Source organism: Passer domesticus, chromosome Z (genome assembly GCF_036417665.1).
Source record: "Passer domesticus isolate bPasDom1 chromosome Z, bPasDom1.hap1, whole genome shotgun sequence".
NCBI lineage: Eukaryota > Metazoa > Chordata > Aves > Passeriformes > Passeridae > Passer > Passer domesticus.
The window spans coordinates 63,518,401-63,536,533 of NC_087512.1; the positions used below are offsets into that span (position 1 = coordinate 63,518,401).

An 18,133-nucleotide genomic window follows, 5' to 3' on the forward strand; every position below is an offset into this window, starting at 1 on the left:
TAAGGACGAGCACTGATAAAAGTAATCCTGGACCAAAATTGACAGAGTATAAAAATTATGGATTATTTCCACAAAATAACATGTAAACTTGTTTTGCAAAGCCTTTTAAGAATCTGGTGTGAAATACAGTAGCCAATGTATTTTTTGCTTAATAACATTTGACATGCTACCCACTTTGAGGCTGCTGTTCCTGTGTTTCTAGTCACAAGTTTGAACACTGGTTGCTCTTTTACTGGCCAGTTGAAAAAGCAGAAACCAAACTGTCAGGTGCCAGAGTCTGGGATTTATTTGCCTTCACTGTGGGGTGGTCTGACCCTTTGCATGATCCAGACTTCCCAGATCTATTTCCTAGGCTGCTGTTAATACTTTGGCTAGCTAAATTTTGAGCTTCCCAATCTAAGGTTTGTTTGGATTAGCCTGTATTTATGTCATATGTGATCCTTTCTGTGCCTGCAAATTCAACTGGCTTGTAAAATGCCTGTAGATCCAATAAAAGCATTGCTCATTGATGGGGAAAATATGCTGCGAAACTGCAGTTTATATCAACTCTCCTTAGTCATGGTATATAGCTCACAGGTAACTTGCCAAATTTATCTCAATTACTGAAGTGACTAATAGTCAGAATGGAAGGACTGTAGCACCTTGTTAGCAGCAATGAAATGGCAGCTTCAAAGATTTTGTACCTCCAGTGAAGTCATATGGCCTGTTTATATTATAAAACTTGTCTTTTCTTCTTCTGGGACAGCTGGGTATTTGGCAGAATCTATTCAGTAAGTAAAACAGAAGCTGTAAGCCTGTGAGTGGGTGTTGGCCAGAACATGTCTCTGCTTGGATGAATCTTTGTCTAAGGAGGACAGCAGATTTTCAACTATTTAGAGGTGTACCTTTAAATGAGTTGAACCTTAGTGATGTGTCCAAATGCCAGGTGTCTAAGTGGGAGTTGATCTCTTCTTGGAGTGAAGATGCATGTGTATGAATGTAAAGTCTGCACTCTTCACTTAGGTTACTGAGTTATGGAGGTGCAGTTTTCCCATTTTCTTGCTGTCCTTGCTGTCAGAGTTAGGTTGATCTTAGCTTTGGTAATATACTACCAGTCTATATATTGGTCTTTTCAGCACCAGCAATCATGCTGTTCTCATCAGCAGGTTTAGTGCTAGTCTGAGCTGTCTAAGATACAGCAACATTTTTATTTCAATGTTGGGAACATTTCCTTTATTAGGGACCAAACTGGACTTTAAAAATGGCCATCAGACTGTATGAAAGTACACCTGAGCAGCATTCATTCATTGCCATTACTCTGCCAGGCCTCCACTGTCAGCTGTGGAGCTCTCCATTTCTCTTCCCTGCTTTTGCCACAGGCAGCACTGTGTTTGAGTGCACATCACAGCCACCTCCTGTGCACTGCACAGTGCTCACTGCATGAATCTCTCCATCTATACACAGCAGTACTCTGCACCATGTTGTGCTTTGCTCTCCTGCCCATTACTTGCCTGACCATGATTACTGTGTCAAAAGCGGGCATCCCTCTGGCCTTGCTTGGGACACAGCTTTCCCCACATCTGCCTGCTGTCCAGTTTCAGTCCTACAGCTGCAGAAATAAACCAGCTCATGGTGGGAGCAATGCAGTGTAATGAGAGGTGCATTGTGTGGCTTTGGGTGCAGACAAGACTCTGGGAAGCTGCAGTTGCAAGAGGGTGCTCACAAAGGACAGAATGAGTAGGAAAGAGGCAGAGAACTGGCAGGATTGTGTGAGCTGGAAGGAGGGAAATAAGTGTAGGGGATACAAGCTGAAGGTAGTAGCAGGATGAAGAAGGAGAAGTATACGACCATTTGCAGTCGCTTTAGGGTTTGATCTGGTCACTAGTTGCTGCCTTTTTCCTTTTTTGTCTGAGGCTGAGGTAGGAGTAGTCACTATCAATGTTGTAAAGGATGGTAAGAAGAGTTGGAAATAGCCTTTTAAACGTGGTTGTGTGTTTTCTGGTAGACATTTTTGTTTTCACTGCTGGCTTGACAAAGAATGACATCGCCTCTGCTGGAAGGGAGAGCCATCTAGGAGCAGCATGTGTGGGAAGAATTTTAGGTGCAAGCCATAGTCACTGCAGCGGCTCTACCTTTACACTTAGATTAGCAGTTCTTACCTGTGAAAGGATGTCTTTCTCATATTTGTAATTTAGAATTGCTTACTGAGCTGGATTCATGGCAGAGCTGAATGTGTTGAGATTGTGTTGGTCTTTAATTTGTAAGGCACAAACATTTTTTAGACTGGATTGCGGTAACTTGTAGGTTCATCAACTTGATGATCCATTTTACAGTGTGATTGTAACAGAAAGTGTCAATGGACATGATCATCAGAATGTTTCACTTTTTTCTTTTCTTCTTCCTTTTCTGGGAACTGCTACAGGCGCAGCTGATTGCACAATCCATAGGTCAAGCATTTAGTGTGGCCTACCAAGAATTTCTGAGGGCAAATGGAATCAACCCAGAAGATCTTAGCCAGAAGGAATATAGCGACTTGCTTAATACCCAGGACATGTACAATGATGATCTGATTCACTTCTCCAAATCTGAAAATTGCAAAGATGTATGTCTCTTTTTTTTTTTCTCCCCCACAAATATTCAGCTGCTCTTTATCAGTTGCAGGCCTGTGTTGGCAGAAACTAAAAAAATATTAATACTTCCTATAAATTATCTCAGTTAATCTAGAATATCCTTCCTAACAGGACACTATATCATCAGTTCTCTTTCAAAGGCAAACAGTGAACCCCAAATTTATCAGCAGTCAACTGATTAACCATCTGGTTCTGTTCTTTTTACCAAACAATTTTCAGACATGTTTGAAAGTGAATTGAAAGCAGATTAACAGATTAATACAATTAAAAAAATTACAGTGAACAACATAAAATTCATAGAAGCACTGGTGTTTAGGAACATGATTGATTCCAGGTTTTAAATAACTGTATGTGCCAGAAGGCTTTGCAGCTTGCTTAATAAAAACAAACCACTGTGCAACTCGAACACACAGGTAATGTTTTTCCAATGCAAAGCTGTAAAGTCTTGCAGTCTTTTCTTATTTAGCTTTGTCCACCAAAGTTCATGGCACCAGGGTTTCCTTCACTAGAATTTCTTCTTTTCTTAAACAGAAATTATTTCTGAGGGGTGTTCAGCATTAAGTCTGTATTGTTTGTCATTTAATATTTGAATGCAAATGAAAGGTAGTAAAACACGTACCCTGTCTTTTTTGCCTTTGCATTAGGAGGGCAGGTTGCAAATGAAGAGGGGTATATTTGTTGGCTTTGTGAATGTTTGGAGTGGGATGATATTAGTTCATGGGTGTGAAAGAAACTCTTTTTTTGAACACTTTTTCTTACTATACAGGTTTACATTGAAAAGCAAAAGGGAGAAATTCTAGGTGTGGTGATTGTGGAGTCTGGCTGGGGATCCATTTTGCCTACAGTTATCATAGCCAACATGATGCATGGAGGACCGGCAGAGAAATCTGGGAAGCTGAACATAGGGGACCAGATCATGTCAATCAATGGGACCAGCTTGGTTGGTTTACCACTTTCAACATGTCAGAGCATTATAAAGGTAGGGAAAATGTTTCTAGAAGCTACACATTTTAAAATGATGGGCAGAAAGTATAAAACAAGTAAATTCTTACCAAATGTTTGCATAGCACTTTCCATTTCATGATCTGAAAAAATAGTATGAATTATGCTGCACCAATTTTCTGACAGGATCACAGAATGGGTAAGGTTGGGACCACTGGAAGTAGTCTAATCCAACCTCCCTGCTCCAGCAGGGTTGCCTAGAACATCTTGATCAAGATTGTGTTGAGTTTGAATATCTCCAGCGAATGGGACTCCAGAGCTTCTCTGAAAATCTGTTCCTATGCTCAGTCTTCCTCACAGGAAATAAATTCTTCCTCATGTTCAGGTGGAACATCCTTCATTCCAGTGTTGGCCCTTTGCCTTTCATTCTATTCCTCAGCACCACTAAAAAGAGCCTGACTGTATCCTCTTGACATCCTCCCATCAGATACTTACTTATATTGATGAGGTCCCCTCTCACTTGTCTCTTCTCAGTGCTGAACAGGGCCAGCTCCCTCACCCTTTCACAGAACTGTGGCATTTTTTAGATTAGAAAAGACCTCTAAGATCATTGAGTCCAACTGTAAACCTTTTCCTCCTAAGTGAAGTGCTTCAATCCCCTAATTATAGCCCTCGACAGGACCTGCCTGCTGCAGGAGCTCCATGTCTCTGTTGTGCTGAGGAGCACAGAATTGGACACAGCAGTCCAGATGTGCCTCATCAGGGCTGAGCAGAGGGGCACGATCACCTCCCTTGAGCTGCTGGCAGTGCTCTTCCTGATGCACCCCTCAATAACATTTGCCTTCTTGGTTACAAGAGCACGTCTGGCTCATGGACAGCTTGTGCTGGGGCCTGGGATTATTCCTCTGCAGGTGCATTTGCCCTTGTTTATTTTTAGAAGGTTCCTTTCTGCCCACCCCTCCTGCTTGTCAAGGTCCTTCTGAAGGGTTGCACCGCGCTTGGGTGTTGGCCACTCTTCCCAGCTTTTGTGTCATCAGTGAGCTTGCTGAGGAGGCACTTCATGTCTGATGATAAGTTAAATGAGATTGGGCCCAGTATTGAAGTTTGGGAGACACTGCTAGATACAGGCATCCAAACAGGCCTGTGCCACTGATCCCAATCCTCTGAGCTCTCATTCAGCCAGTTGTCAATCCACCTCACCACCCGCTTCCTGAGCTTGGCTATGAGGTTATCCTAAGAGACAGCATCAAAAGTCTTGATCACCTCCGGAATGACAATATCCAGTGCCATTACAGACTGCTGTGCTATTTACTTGTGTACCAGGGCTCTGTGCACAAATTCACAAGGGAATATTTTGTACAAAAGGAAGATATTACCAGGTACACACTTGAAATTGTATATCACAAATGGAGGCATAGGTGCCTAATATAGTCATAAGCCTTACTAGCTGTCAAATACCTCTTAATATTTGGATGAAATAAAGCAAGTGCTTTTTTGTTTGTTTGTTTATACCTATTTTTAGGGCTTTAAAACTTTGGCTTAAAGACATACTCGCTGTGGCATCTTTGCCCAAGTTATTCCAAAGTGCTTCTCATATTTGGTGCTTTTCTTCACTTGCCTAAATGGGGCATTTTAATTGGAAGAGCTTTCTTCTAGTTGTCAGAAAAGTATGTGACAGTGAAAAGCTTGCAGGTCATCTGGAATTGAACAGTGCCTGAGGCAGCTGCCCCATATAAAGGAATAAGTATTTCAACATCATTGTTTAAAGAGCAGGAAATCACTAGAAAATGTTTGAGACAAAGTTCATTAGTTATTTATTAGCTATTTATTGAAATTAGTTATTTGTTGAAATGGTCCTGCCTAGCTCTGGATGTCATCACATGCAGACACGTGATGTAATGCTGGTGGTACATTATACAGACATTCTTCCCTGATTTTTAGAAATGTACCTATTAGACTTATGCATTTAGGCAACTTTTTGATAACAAGTTGTATAATGTAACTTTTTTCTTTCACTTTCTATTTTTTTTAATTGCAAAATAAATTTCCATTTGCAAGGTAAATTTGCAAAGGTAAAATAAGAACAAAGTAATTTTTTTTTTTCTTCAGGGATTATCTGTTAATACTTGAACTGAGATGTTTGTTATAAAGACTTTCCATTCAGGCTTCCCAAAATGCTAATACTGAGTTCTGATAAGTAATAGATGCATAAGTCACTGAACAACATTTTAGATTCAGTGAGTAGAAATGATAGCATGTGTGACAAACTGAAAGTATGGCAGAAACGATCTTACATTTATGAAGAAAGGAAGAAGAAAAATCATATTTAATATCTTTGTGCCAGCATCAGCAAAACAAAATCCCCTGCAAATTTAGGCTCTTTGTGATTGCTTCCTATCCCACATAATTTTTATTTCTAAAACTGTGATAAGGGAAGTTATACTTCCCTTATTCAGATGGAGATTTTGTTGTGCTCATCAGTATTTTCTCAATACAGAACCAACCAGCTTTGCTGTTTCTAGCTTCTGCAGGCCTCTCTCTTCTTCCCTGATACTTAGCACAGTTTCCACAGGAACTGCCAGCCTTTTTTTCTGTCTTTCTAAAGAGATGATAATCTGTATGTTTGCAGATCTTCATAACCACACATCTGGAGTTATTCATATAGCTCTTTTGGAAACAAGTATGTATATGAATGATCTAAGTGCAGATGATTAAATGGGGTAGAAATATACCAGATTTCAGATTGCCTTAGCAGGCTGGAAGGATTCTTATGAAAAGATTATAATATTATGTGGATAAACATATGTCACAAGCACTTCAAACAAGATAATTCAGTATTATGGATGTAATCTCTGCTTCTAATTTACCATAAACCAATTGTAAACTGATGGAGCTTGGAAGAAGCTTTCCATGTGTTGCGGCTGTTCCCTAATAGGATTATGCTACTTCTGTCTTTTTCAGAAGCATCTGGTACTGACTACTATCAGAAGTATACTCAAGAACTAGTTAAACAAAGAAATGTGGTCAAAATACAATTTTTTTGTTTCTGATCAGTTTATGTTACCTGTCTGTATACTACTGAAGATTACCCACTTCTGAAATATATGCATTTTCTGTAAAATTAAAAGGGTTTTTCATTAGGGACCACATTATTTTTTTTCCCCAGGGAATACATGTTAGTAACTTGCACATTCATCAGGGAAGTAAGGACATGATGATATCAGATTTATTCTGGGCATGTACCCTGAGTGAATTCAGATGACTGAAGTTAAACACTTAAAATCCTCACAGAAATGGGCATCCCCATACTCTGCATGACTCCTATCTTTCAGGATTAGAACGCTGAGTCAAAAGCTGCTTAGACTTTTCCATAAACATCATGCCCACAGTGTGGTTCAGGTTAAGAAGTCCCTGTTCTCTACAGTATATGGTGTTGTCAAGACCTGCCTGTAGAAAGTGAATGGCCCTTGAGCATGTGAGGTGCACTTCTAATTCCTCACTGGAGTAGAGGAATCCATAGTCATGGTAGAGGTGGAGTTCAGACCTTCTTTCTCCTGAGTGTGGAGTACAGGCAGTTCCCACAGCCAAGAGCTTTGTCATTTTGTGGTCAGACACATGTTCATTGTCTTGCAGCAACTTTCAAGAATGAGCCAAACTGAGCTCAGCACTGTTTGAACAACTGTTTGCACCCAATGTTGGTTACATCCAGTGTAGGGCACTGACAAAAAAACAGACTTCAAGGTAGTTCATCATGCCAGGATGCCAGTTTAGATACTCAAGTCACTGCTGAATCTGGAGCTCAGCTCAACAGAATCAGCAGCAGTAAACTGTATGTAGAGACTTCAGTATATTACCTTAGCTAGAGTAGAAACTACTTTCCAGAAGAAATCATTTGAAGTCAGCGTCTGACACCTTGATTGCAGTGGGACCTAGATTTCAATTGTACATATGAAAGGAATTCAGAAACAGATACTGGAATTGGCAGGTGTTTAATTAAGCAAGCTGAAACTTGTTGTATTTTTTAGAAAGCATTTCTTCCTTTATGTGGATTTTATTTGTGAACGGATTTAGGGCTTATATTTTGTGTGAATTAAGCATTTCAAAAATCTCTCTTAGCAGTCTCCAAGAGCTCTGAGTACTTGAAGTTGTACAAGGGTAAAGATGGCATTTATTAGTGGTTTATTACATTTTTGTTTTCCCAGAGTCTTATGAACACAGTCTCTGAGTTTGGCAGTCACTGCTGTAGCTGGTCTAGACCAACATTTTGGTTCAAAGTAGAGCAGGCTTCTTAAGGCTGTGCCCACTAGGATTCAAATAACTCCAAGACTAGATACTCCACAGCCTCTCTGGGTAATATGTGTTTTACCACCCTGACAATAAAAAAAATTTTTTTCATTCAATTTTCTTCTAGTAGCAAGGAGTTAATGGTGAATGTGATAAAATTCAATTGGAAGAGAGGAAGAGTACTTGGAATGTATCAAGTTTAAAGGTTAGGATAAAAGGGCAGACTGCTAAGGGTGACACTTGTGGGTGTGTGCTACAGGATGCCTGGTCAAGAGGTGGATGAGGCCTTGTACAGACAGCTCAAATCAGCCTTGACTTCACAGGCCCTGGTTCTTGTGAGGGACTTAAACTATCCTGACATCTCCTGGAGAAGCTACATAGCAAAGCACAAACAATCCAGGAGGTTCCTGGAGGGCACTGGTGAGATCTTCCTGTCACAGATGGTGGAGGATCCCACAAGAAATGGGTGTGCTGCATGACCTCATCCAGCAAGCAGGAAAGGGCTTGTTGGAGGTGTGAAAACTGGGGCCAGCCTGTGAGCAAGTAAGATTGTAACCATGGTATTCTGGAGAGTTTATTTTAGCCTCTGTCAGGATGTTGACAGTATTCCATGGGAAGAGGTCCTGCAGGGAAGGTTGATATTCAAGGATCTCTTTCTCTAGGCTCAAGAACCATGTATCCCAATGTGCAAGAAATCAGACAAGGGGTCAAGAGACCTGCCTGGATAAATGAAGAACTTCTGTCATTACTCAAGCATAAGCAGGAAATACACAGGAGATGGAGGCAGGGTAAGGCCTCTTGGAATTAATATAGAGAGGTTGTCAAACTAAGGAGAGATGAGACAAGGAAGACCAAGGCCCATTTGGAATTAGATCTGACCAAGGATGTCAAAGAAAAGAAGATGGGCTTCTTCAAATACATCAACAACAAAAGGAAAACAAAGGATAACGTGGACCTGTTACTAAATGGAGGAGGACACAGACAAGGCAGAGTTACTGAACAGTGCCTTTGGATTGGTGTTCGCTGTCAAGACCAACCCTCAGAAATCTCTGACCCAGGAAATCAGGGTAAAGGAATGTTGGAAGGAATATTTTCCCATGGTCAAAGAGAATTGAGTTAGAGAACACCTAGGCAAACTCAAAATCTGCACATCTATGGGCCCTGATACAATGCACCCAATGAGTGCTGAGAGAGCTGGCAAACACCACAGTAAGGGTCCTGGCCATCATCTTTGAAAGTTCATAGCACTCTGAGGACTGGAGAAAAGCAAATGTCAACCTGGTCTTCTAAAAGGGCAAGAAAAAGAACCAGAGAACTCAGCCTCACCTTAATCCCTGGGAAAGTGATGGGACACCTTGTTCTGGAGGCCATTTCTGTCCACATGAATGACGCTAAGGTGATCAGCAGTAGTCAGCATGGATTCACTGAAGATAAATCATTCCTCATTAAATTAATTGCCTTCTATGGAAGAACAGCTACCTGAATGGATGAGGGGAGAGCAGTGGATGTTCAGCTTCTGCAAGGTTTTCGACACTGTCTCTCAGCATCCCTGTAGGCACACTCAGGGAGTGTGGAGTGGGTTAGTGAGTAATAAGCTGGATAGAGAATTGGCTGAATGGCAGATTGCAGAGGGTCATAATCAGTGACACAGGGTCCCGTTGGAGGCCTCTAGGTAGCAGTGTCCTCAGGGTTCAATACTGGTGTAGTATTTTTTGAGTCATTCATCAGTGTCTTCAATGAAGGGCCAGAGGCCTCCTCAGCAAGTTCATTGGTGACTCCAGGCTGGGAGGAGTGGCCGATGCCTAAGTGTTGTGCAGCTCTTCAGAGGGTCCTCAGCAGGCAGGAGAGATGGGCAGAGGAACCTTCTGACATTCAGCAATGCAGGATCCTGCACCTGGGGAGAAACCACTCCATGTACGAGGGAGGCCTGGGGGCTCACCTGCTGGCGAGCTGCTCTGTGGAAAAGGACCTGGGGATCCTGGTGGATAAGTTGTCCATGAGCCAGCAGTGTGTCTGTGTGGCAAGAAGGCCAATGGTGTCCTGGGGTGCATCAGGAAGAGCACTGCCAGCAGCTTGAGGGAGGTGATCGTGCCCCTCTGCTCAGCCCTGGTGAGGCACATCTGGAGTGCTGCGTCCACTTCTGGCTCCTCAGCACAACAGGGACATGGAGCTCCTGGAATGGGTCCAGGGCAGGAGTACAAAAATGGTGAAGAGACCAAAGCATCTGTCTTACGAGGAAAGGCTGAGGGAGCTGGGCCTGTTCAGCCTCAAGAGGAGAGAACTGAGAGGGAATCTCATCAGTCCCATCTGCAGGGAGGATGCCAAGAGGATGGAGCCAGGCTCTTCTTGGTGGTGCTGAGCTGTAGGACAAGGGGCAGCGGGCAGAAACTGATGCACAGAAAGTTCCATGGGAACATAAAGGAATAACTAGTGTAGGTGACCATGCACTGGAACAGATTGCCCAGGGAGGCAAAGGAGTTTCCCTCACTGGAGATATTCAGGAACCATCTGGACACAATTCTATGTTGTGTGCTCTAGGATGACCCAGCTTGAGCAGAGAGGTTGGACCAGATGACCCACTGTGGTCCCTTCCAACTGTACCCATCTTGTGATTCTGTGAATAATGGAAACTATGTGAGCGCTGCTTATGCAAGGATGATACAAGGGGACCTACTGTTTGCTTGACAGACTTTAGTATATTTCATTAGGGAAGCAACTGTTTTGTAACTAACTTAGCTACTTACTTGGTCATTGGTCATTTGGTGAGCTGCATAGACATATTTTAATACTCCTTTTATGTATGATTTCTGTTACCAAATGAAGAAACTGCCAAGAGGAATCTAGTTTTTCTAAAACAGCTTTTTGTGCCAGATTTTTGGCAAGAAGAATTTGATGTTTTATCACTCATTTAATTGAATATTCTGTTGCTTGTGTCTGGCATTCAGTGATGAGATTCTGGTTCAATGCATACAAAATATATTTATTCAAGGCTGCTCCCATGTCAGCATTCTAACACCATTTTTTTGTTCCATTCATGTTACATATTTAATTCTCAGTTTGGTATTTTTTTTCCAGGGTTTGAAAAACCAGGCCCGGGTTAAACTGAACATAGTTAGATGCCCTCCAGTAACCACAGTCTTGATCAGAAGACCAGACCTCAGATATCAGTTGGGCTTCAGTGTGCAGAATGGGATCGTAAGTAGCTTCCATTGTTTCTGATCAAGCTTTAACACACATGAAACTTCTTCTCCATTTGTGATTAAGTTTCACTGTGAGAAGAGGGAAGCTGTTATTTTCTCCCTTACAGCAAACAGGATTTTGCATTTGTCAAATCTGAAATACAGAACTTGTGTTAATAAGAGGTTTTGTCTTTGACTCTACTTACTTCACAAATTTACAGTCAGACAGAGGAATAAAAAAGTTGTTTTGGCTTAAAAAACCAAAAACATGTGGAAGAGTCTGCTTTCAGCATGCTGCATCATACATGTCTTTAACCAAGCCATTGCATGATCTCAAAAGAAAGAGCCTGTTCTTGATCCGTTTTGTTGTAAGACGTCTGCCTAATGAACATCATTAAATTGAGGTCCTTCATAAATTCAGATTTCCAAACTATAAGACATGTAATCTACAACACAAGCAGCCTTTTCTGACAGTTTGTTCTGCTCTTGGAAGAGAATATCCATTAGTTACTTGTCACTAACAAATTTTGTTTTGAGTCAGTGATTGACTGCATCTTAGAATTTGCTGTTGCAAGTCTGTGTTTAAATGTTGATTCATATATTGCAGGCAAAAACTGGGATGTTCCTTATCCAGCCCATGATAAATTTGTGCTCTCCCTTCCAGATCTGTAGCCTTATGAGAGGAGGCATAGCAGAGCGAGGAGGTGTGCGTGTTGGCCATCGGATCATTGAAATCAATGGGCAGAGCGTTGTAGCAACACCCCATGAGAAGATTGTTCACATCCTCTCAAATGCTGTTGGTGAGGTAAGAACCAGCAATGTGTCTAGGCAGTATAGCAGAGTTCATTGCTGTTACCAGTAACAGCCAGTGGAAACCAGTAATGAGCAGTGTCCTTCAAGGGACTGTACTGGGACCAGTACTCTATCTGTCATGTCTTCATCAGTGACACAGACAATGGGATTGAGTTGCACTCTCAGCAAGTTTGAAGGTGACATCAAGATCAGTGGTGCTTAAGGAAAGGGATGCCATTAGAGGGACCTGAACAGGCTAGAAAAGTGGCCCATGACCTTTGTGAAGTTCTACAAGACCAAGTGCAAGGTCCTGCCTCTGGGTCTGGGCAATCTCCAATATCAAGAGAGACTGGGGCTAAAGGGATTGGGAACAGCCCTGAAGAGAGGAAGGAAAGTTGGACATGAGCCAGGAATGGACACTTGAAAACCAAAAGTATCCTGGACTGCATCAAAAAGAGTGTGGCCAACAGGGAGGTATTTTCCCTCTGTATTCTGCTCTTGTGAGATCCCACAAGTACTGTGTGCAGTTCTGGGGCCCTCAACATAAACAAATCAACCTGCTTGAGCAGATACAGATGCAGGCCATGAAAAGGGTGAGAGGGATGGAGCGCCTCCCCTGTGAGAAAAGGGTGAGAGAGGTTTGGTTGTTCAGCCTGGAGAAGGCTCCAGTGAGACCTGACAGCAGCCTTTCAATGTGTAAAGAGGGCTTCCAAGAAAAATGAAGAGAGGCTTTTACCAGGGTAAGTGCCGAACAATAGGCAATGGTTTTAAACTTAAAGAGGATAGATTTAGATCAGGCATAGGAAGAAATCCTTCACTGTAAGATCGGTGAGCCATTGGAACAGGTTACCCAGAGAAGCTGTGGATGCCTCATCCCTGGAAGTGTGCCAGGCCAGGCTGGACAGAGCTCTAAGCAACCTCTTCTAGTGAAAAACCTCCAACAGAGCAGTTTATACTAGATGATTTTGAAAGGTCCCTTCCAATTCAAAGTTCCATAATTCTGTGGTTCTATCTCTATTGGCTCGTTGCTAATCAAATCCAAAAAGCTGAAGTGAGAGGAAGCCTGCATACCATTTCTTTCATTATTTGTCTATTATATTCTATAATATAATAGACAAATATTCTATTTGTATATTTTTATACTTTAGAAAAACCATACATTGAAAATATGACACGTGAACAATTTTAGATGGTTCATCAATACTAAACATATTGTTTCATAAAATTATCACCTGCAATACTTTAATAAGGGTATGAAAACTCAAATTTTATCTTTTTTTTTGCCTTGTATGACCTTATCTGGGTCCTTCATGTGAGGTATGCATGTTTAGGAACATAGATTAATTAGGTTTATTTCCTCTAGATCCATATGAAGACTATGCCAGCTGCCATGTACAGACTGTTGACTGCACAAGAGCAACCAGTTTACATCTGAAGCCGACACCTCACCACCACAGTGTGCATGGAAGATGTTTTTCCTCATTAGTGCTTGTCTCTCTAGTGGTGCATTTGTGTGTCTGCAAAGACATTTCTTTCTTGCTCCCCCCCCCCATCACAGATACAAATACACTGTTGCTCTCTCCTTCATCCCTTTTTCCTCTTCTTCCCACCATTTTCCTGCATTTTGGTGAGGGGCAAAATGTATCTGTGGAACTATTTTGGTTGCGTCTTTTTACAAGTGAAACTTCATACAGTTCCACATGCAAAACAGGAAAATAACAGCAGCACAGTTTACAGCAGTATTCACAGATGGCTCTGTTTCATGCTACATAATAAATTTTATTTCTGTGGCTCTAATTTTACAAACTGAGTAAATTAAATGTTGCTGAATGAAAAATTACTTTACCAAATAGATAGAAGTATAGGGTAAAAGGTGTTCTCTTGGATATCCTGCCTGTGACTTTGCTTCTCTTGCCCTGTTTTCTCACAGGCACCAAGCTCAGTACTAAAGGTTTGTGTCTGTGGGGAAAGTAGAATACCAAAAGGATTATTTTGCCCTCAGGAAAAATTGCCTGCTTATGATGACTCAGTAAATGCTGCTGTTGTAAAATGAAATGTCCAAATACACACCTTTTAATTCCCCTCTGTCTTCAGTTCTTCATGATAGTAGGACTCCAAAAGATACTCCATCAATTGCTGAAACATGTTATTCTTGCATTACTTACACTAAGAAATTTGGGAGGCATTTTTTACAGCTGCCTCTCCCTCTTTGCCCCCAGGTTTCTATCTCCTAGTTTTCTTCAGCTTTGTGTTTTATAGTTCCTTCCTGATTTTAGAGGTTAAATAAGTGGGGGGGGAAATCTTTAAATAGCCACAAGAAAAATATTGAGGGGATCTGCTGAATAGCTACACTTTTTCTAGGCTCTTAATTCTGATTTCGGTGCACATAGCCATGTGTGCCAGTGTATATAGACATTTTTAAAATTGTGCTTCCTATTTATGAAGTTTGAATATAAGAGATCTGCAGACTATTCTAAGTAATTTTGTTCTCTGAGCCAGTTTTAACATATATTTTTGTCCAAAGACCTGTCTAATTTTATTGAATTCCTGTTTAGTTCATGATATAGGTAACAGATGAAAGGATGAGGCAGGAATAAACTTATTTATTTTGTTATATAATTTAGCTTGTGATTTTTTCCCATATGTATGGCACTTACAAGAGATATGTGTGTACTATATGCACTTGTATGAAGATGATTAACTGTAGGGATGTATGAAATCTTGTATTTGATTAGCCTCTAAGTTGCATGCTAGAGACAAAAGGGGAAAAGGGGGCTGGGTTGGGTTCTTTGGTTTTTTTAAGAGGGTTCAAAATAAAAAAGAAGCAGTGTCTTTTCTTCCTAGTAAGAGAATTCTACATTCTCTGTAGTTACTTTTTTTCAGGACTGTATACTGGTGTTTATACTGAAGTTGAACCATGTGTTTAGTCCAGGCTAGTATGTTGATTTCTTTTAAACAAACAGTTTGTGCTGTGTTTTGCTGTGATGGAAAGGCTCAGTGCGATGAAAACAAGAGCAGACAACACACAGCCACACGCCACTTCTGCTTTGCAAATGCGGTGTTGTTCATAGTCACTTGTGTCTCACTTGTTGTGACGTGAGCTGTGCAATGTAAGCGTTGCTTGCAGTCCAGTGATGATCCTAGACATTGCTATGGGGATTCATGGAAGTGGGTGTGTGCATGTGCACTTGTTGCAAACACTGCTGAGAACCACTGAGCACTCTTGTCAGGGGTCCAGTTTTGACTTTCTGAAGTCACGGATAATTATGGCCTGATCAGAGTTAGAGGATGAACTGTATTTCTGTGGGAAGCAGATATTTAAGGGACATAATGAAGCGGTGCATAAACTGTTGTAGTAAGGGGATATGTTTTAGTGTTGAGATTAATGTACAATGACTTGATTTTACTGCATTTCTTGTTGTTATATAATTTAATCCAAGGCTCCTGAATAGCGGATTGCACAAGAAAATGGTGTTAGTATTCCAGGTTAGTACTTAACTCTGCTGCCTCACTGATGCAACAAGATAATTAATGGCTTGTGAGTATATTGTTTAACTGTAGACATCTGGTTTATGGTAATTCAAACCTTTTTTCTAGAACTTTCCATATATATAGTAATAAATGTAAATATGGTATATAACCATGTACAATTTAGAAGATTATATACAGTGCAGCCTTTCCATAAATTGCCTGAAGAAACTTAGTGAACTCTTGAAGACACAGTTATCATGCTTCTGGTTCCTGCTATGTGTATGCCCTCCACTTCACTTGTTTCTATGGTTCTGTCTAGCCCATGTGGTGAAGTCTTCAGCTCACTTCACAGGGAAATGATGAAATTCTGAACATGCAAATGTATTAATAGAAGAAACCACTGTTTCTTTGGAAATCTTGCAGCTGGGGGTTTGTGAAGTTACTGTTCATCCTAAATAGGTGCTTAAAATTAAGCAAATGAATGCTTGCAGGACCAGAGCTTAGCAAAAAAAATCTCATTTTTTCAGTTACAGTATGTGCATAAGATTTCTAAACGGAGAGGTCCATAGTGTGTGCACACTTCTGAGAACAGTCTTGTAAACAATCCCATTTTACTGTGTAAACAGAAAGTTTCAAGAAAATGGAACTCAAATGGGAAAGCTGGCTGTTCTCTAGACTGTTGCAGCGGTTTGATAGATCAGATATGGGGATTTTTAACAGATGCAAAGGAACATTCCTTCAAAGGTTTACATTCCTTCTTCAGTGACAGACCTGAATTCTTTTTCTTTCATCCTTGCTGCTTCGTACAGTCTAATTAACTCTTCAGTGTTTACATTAAGGATGAAACATCCCTTGTATTTTTTATTTTTGAGAAGTTTCACGTTTGTTTTGAATTTGTTTGAGTGTCAGTTTGGATTTCCAAGTTTGCTAGCTTTCTTTCTTTTCTAAAAGAAATGTATTTCTCAAGACAGCAACGTGGTTGAGATCTCTTGTATATATTTAGCGCAGTACCTAGACTATGAAGTTGTACTATTGTTCTGTAAAGAGGATGAATAGAAACTATTGTAAAGCGTTGGGAAAAGCATAGTATTGTATTTGTAACAATATTGTTCTTTGTAAACATTTAATGATCTCTATATAAAAATATAAATATATATATAAATATATGTGAGCCTGGAATGTTGATCTTGCACATCTACTGAATGTAATTACTTTGATGTTTTCTGCCACAGGTCTCTGACCTCTCTAATGAAGCTGTGCTGGTTTGATTTGGGGGAGAGACAGAGGGGAGAAGAGTGGGCTTTTTGCTTTGGAGGGGATGGCTAAGGGGTTTCTGGCCAGTTATTTTGTTGTGATGTATTTACTGTGCTACATTCCTTTATTTAACAGAGCGCTAATGTCTGTAAGATTTGCAACAATAAACTACAAAAGTACCTCAGACAAGGCTGAGAATTTGCTCATACTGACCTAGAGGCTGACTTGCCAATGCATGCATAATTGGAAGGTGTCTGAACTTCTTTTTTGCCACTTAGTCTGGAGTAATTCTTATCTATGTTTCTGCAGGCTTCAGTGAAGCAGTGCTGTTACGTTTATTTTTAAAACAGCATTCTTTTCAGGCAGTACATGACACTAGTGCTCCTAAACAAAGGTGATTCCTAATCTAAGGTAGCATCCCAGTTTTCACTGTGTGAAATGCCACTGATGTGATTGTGACAGAAATATTCTTTATTTGACTGAATAATTAAATAGGAATTTTTCATAAATGGGTCTTTGATAAAAATTCTTCACATTTAAGAGTAGTTTCTGAAATTACAGTTTTCCTTTAAATGTCATCAGCATGATTTATTATTAAAGACCTAACACCATTTGAATAAATAAAAAGTAGAGTTGTGATATGTCTGTCCCTAGAATTAATCCTGGAACTGCCTGTGTTAAGGTTAAAAATATTTTTTAAAAAGATGTAATAACAAAATAAAAATGTATAATGAGAGATTATGAAAAATATGATCATATTTGAAAGTCAACCAGAAAAAAACATCCAGGGAATGTTTTTTCTGGTGAGGCTTCATAGGATTTTCTGTGCCTCATAGGTTCTCATGATTACTTTGAAAGCACAGAAATGACAATGCATGCCACAGCTGATTCAGAAGAAAACTAAACATGGGCATTCAGCCATTTAGTTCACAACATGAAATACAAATACCGTCAATATGAGAGAATGAAGTATTTCACCTTAGTTGCTTAAATGACAGACAGAAGCAATTGTGAAGTCCCTGATAAAGGGTGCAGTCGACCGGCTGAGCTTGTGTTCTGCATTCCCCTGTGTTCCACCCTCCATCCTCCTATTTGTTCTTACCATTATCTGTACATACCAATTTCTGTGTTACAAACTTCTCTGCATTTTGGTGGATAAACGTAAGTCCTTACTTTAGCAGTACAGGTAAAAATTTCAGCAGATTTGCTATATACACAGGGGGCAATGTTTCTTGCCCTCTCCTTCAGTGTTTTTAATGGCTGGGATCCCCACAGAGGACAAGCAGACCCCACCCCAGTTCCAGCACCATGTAGAGCCTTGCAGGCTGAAAAGGTGATGCTGGTACCTGCATGGACTGACAGTCAGTGTCAGGGCTGGGACTGTAATTTATAATTTAAATAAATGTTCAGTGCAGAAGCATATGGAGCAATGCTGACCTAAAATCATGGTACATGAAGAGTTCGTGATCCATGTGCCTCTTACCTGAGTAGGGCCAGGCCTGTGCTGTGCTTTGTGCTGCTCCTACAGGGATGTCCCTTGGCCACAGAATAAAGTTAGGTGGTTTGTTTTAAGAAGGGAGCCTGCAGGCAGCCCCAGTGGTA

At 40.7% G+C, this 18,133-nt stretch overlaps 1 protein-coding gene across 4 annotated transcripts in view; it reads left to right on the top strand.

The window, feature by feature from the left end:
• APBA1 (amyloid beta precursor protein binding family A member 1) overlaps window positions 1–16,443 on the top strand; it is an 81,593-nt gene extending 65,150 nt beyond the window's left edge. For all 4 annotated transcript variants that reach the window (XM_064405103.1, XM_064405105.1, XM_064405106.1 and 1 more), the window contains 5 exons: window positions 2,402–2,581; window positions 3,376–3,588; window positions 10,911–11,030; window positions 11,679–11,819; window positions 13,170–16,443. In XM_064405103.1, coding sequence (XP_064261173.1) covers window positions 2,402–2,581; window positions 3,376–3,588; window positions 10,911–11,030; window positions 11,679–11,819; window positions 13,170–13,241 — 726 coding nt within the window. In that variant the 3' untranslated portion in view covers window positions 13,242–16,443. The remainder of the gene's footprint in view (window positions 1–2,401; window positions 2,582–3,375; window positions 3,589–10,910; window positions 11,031–11,678; window positions 11,820–13,169) is intronic.
• The last annotated feature ends 1,690 nt before the right edge of the window (window positions 16,444–18,133 follow it).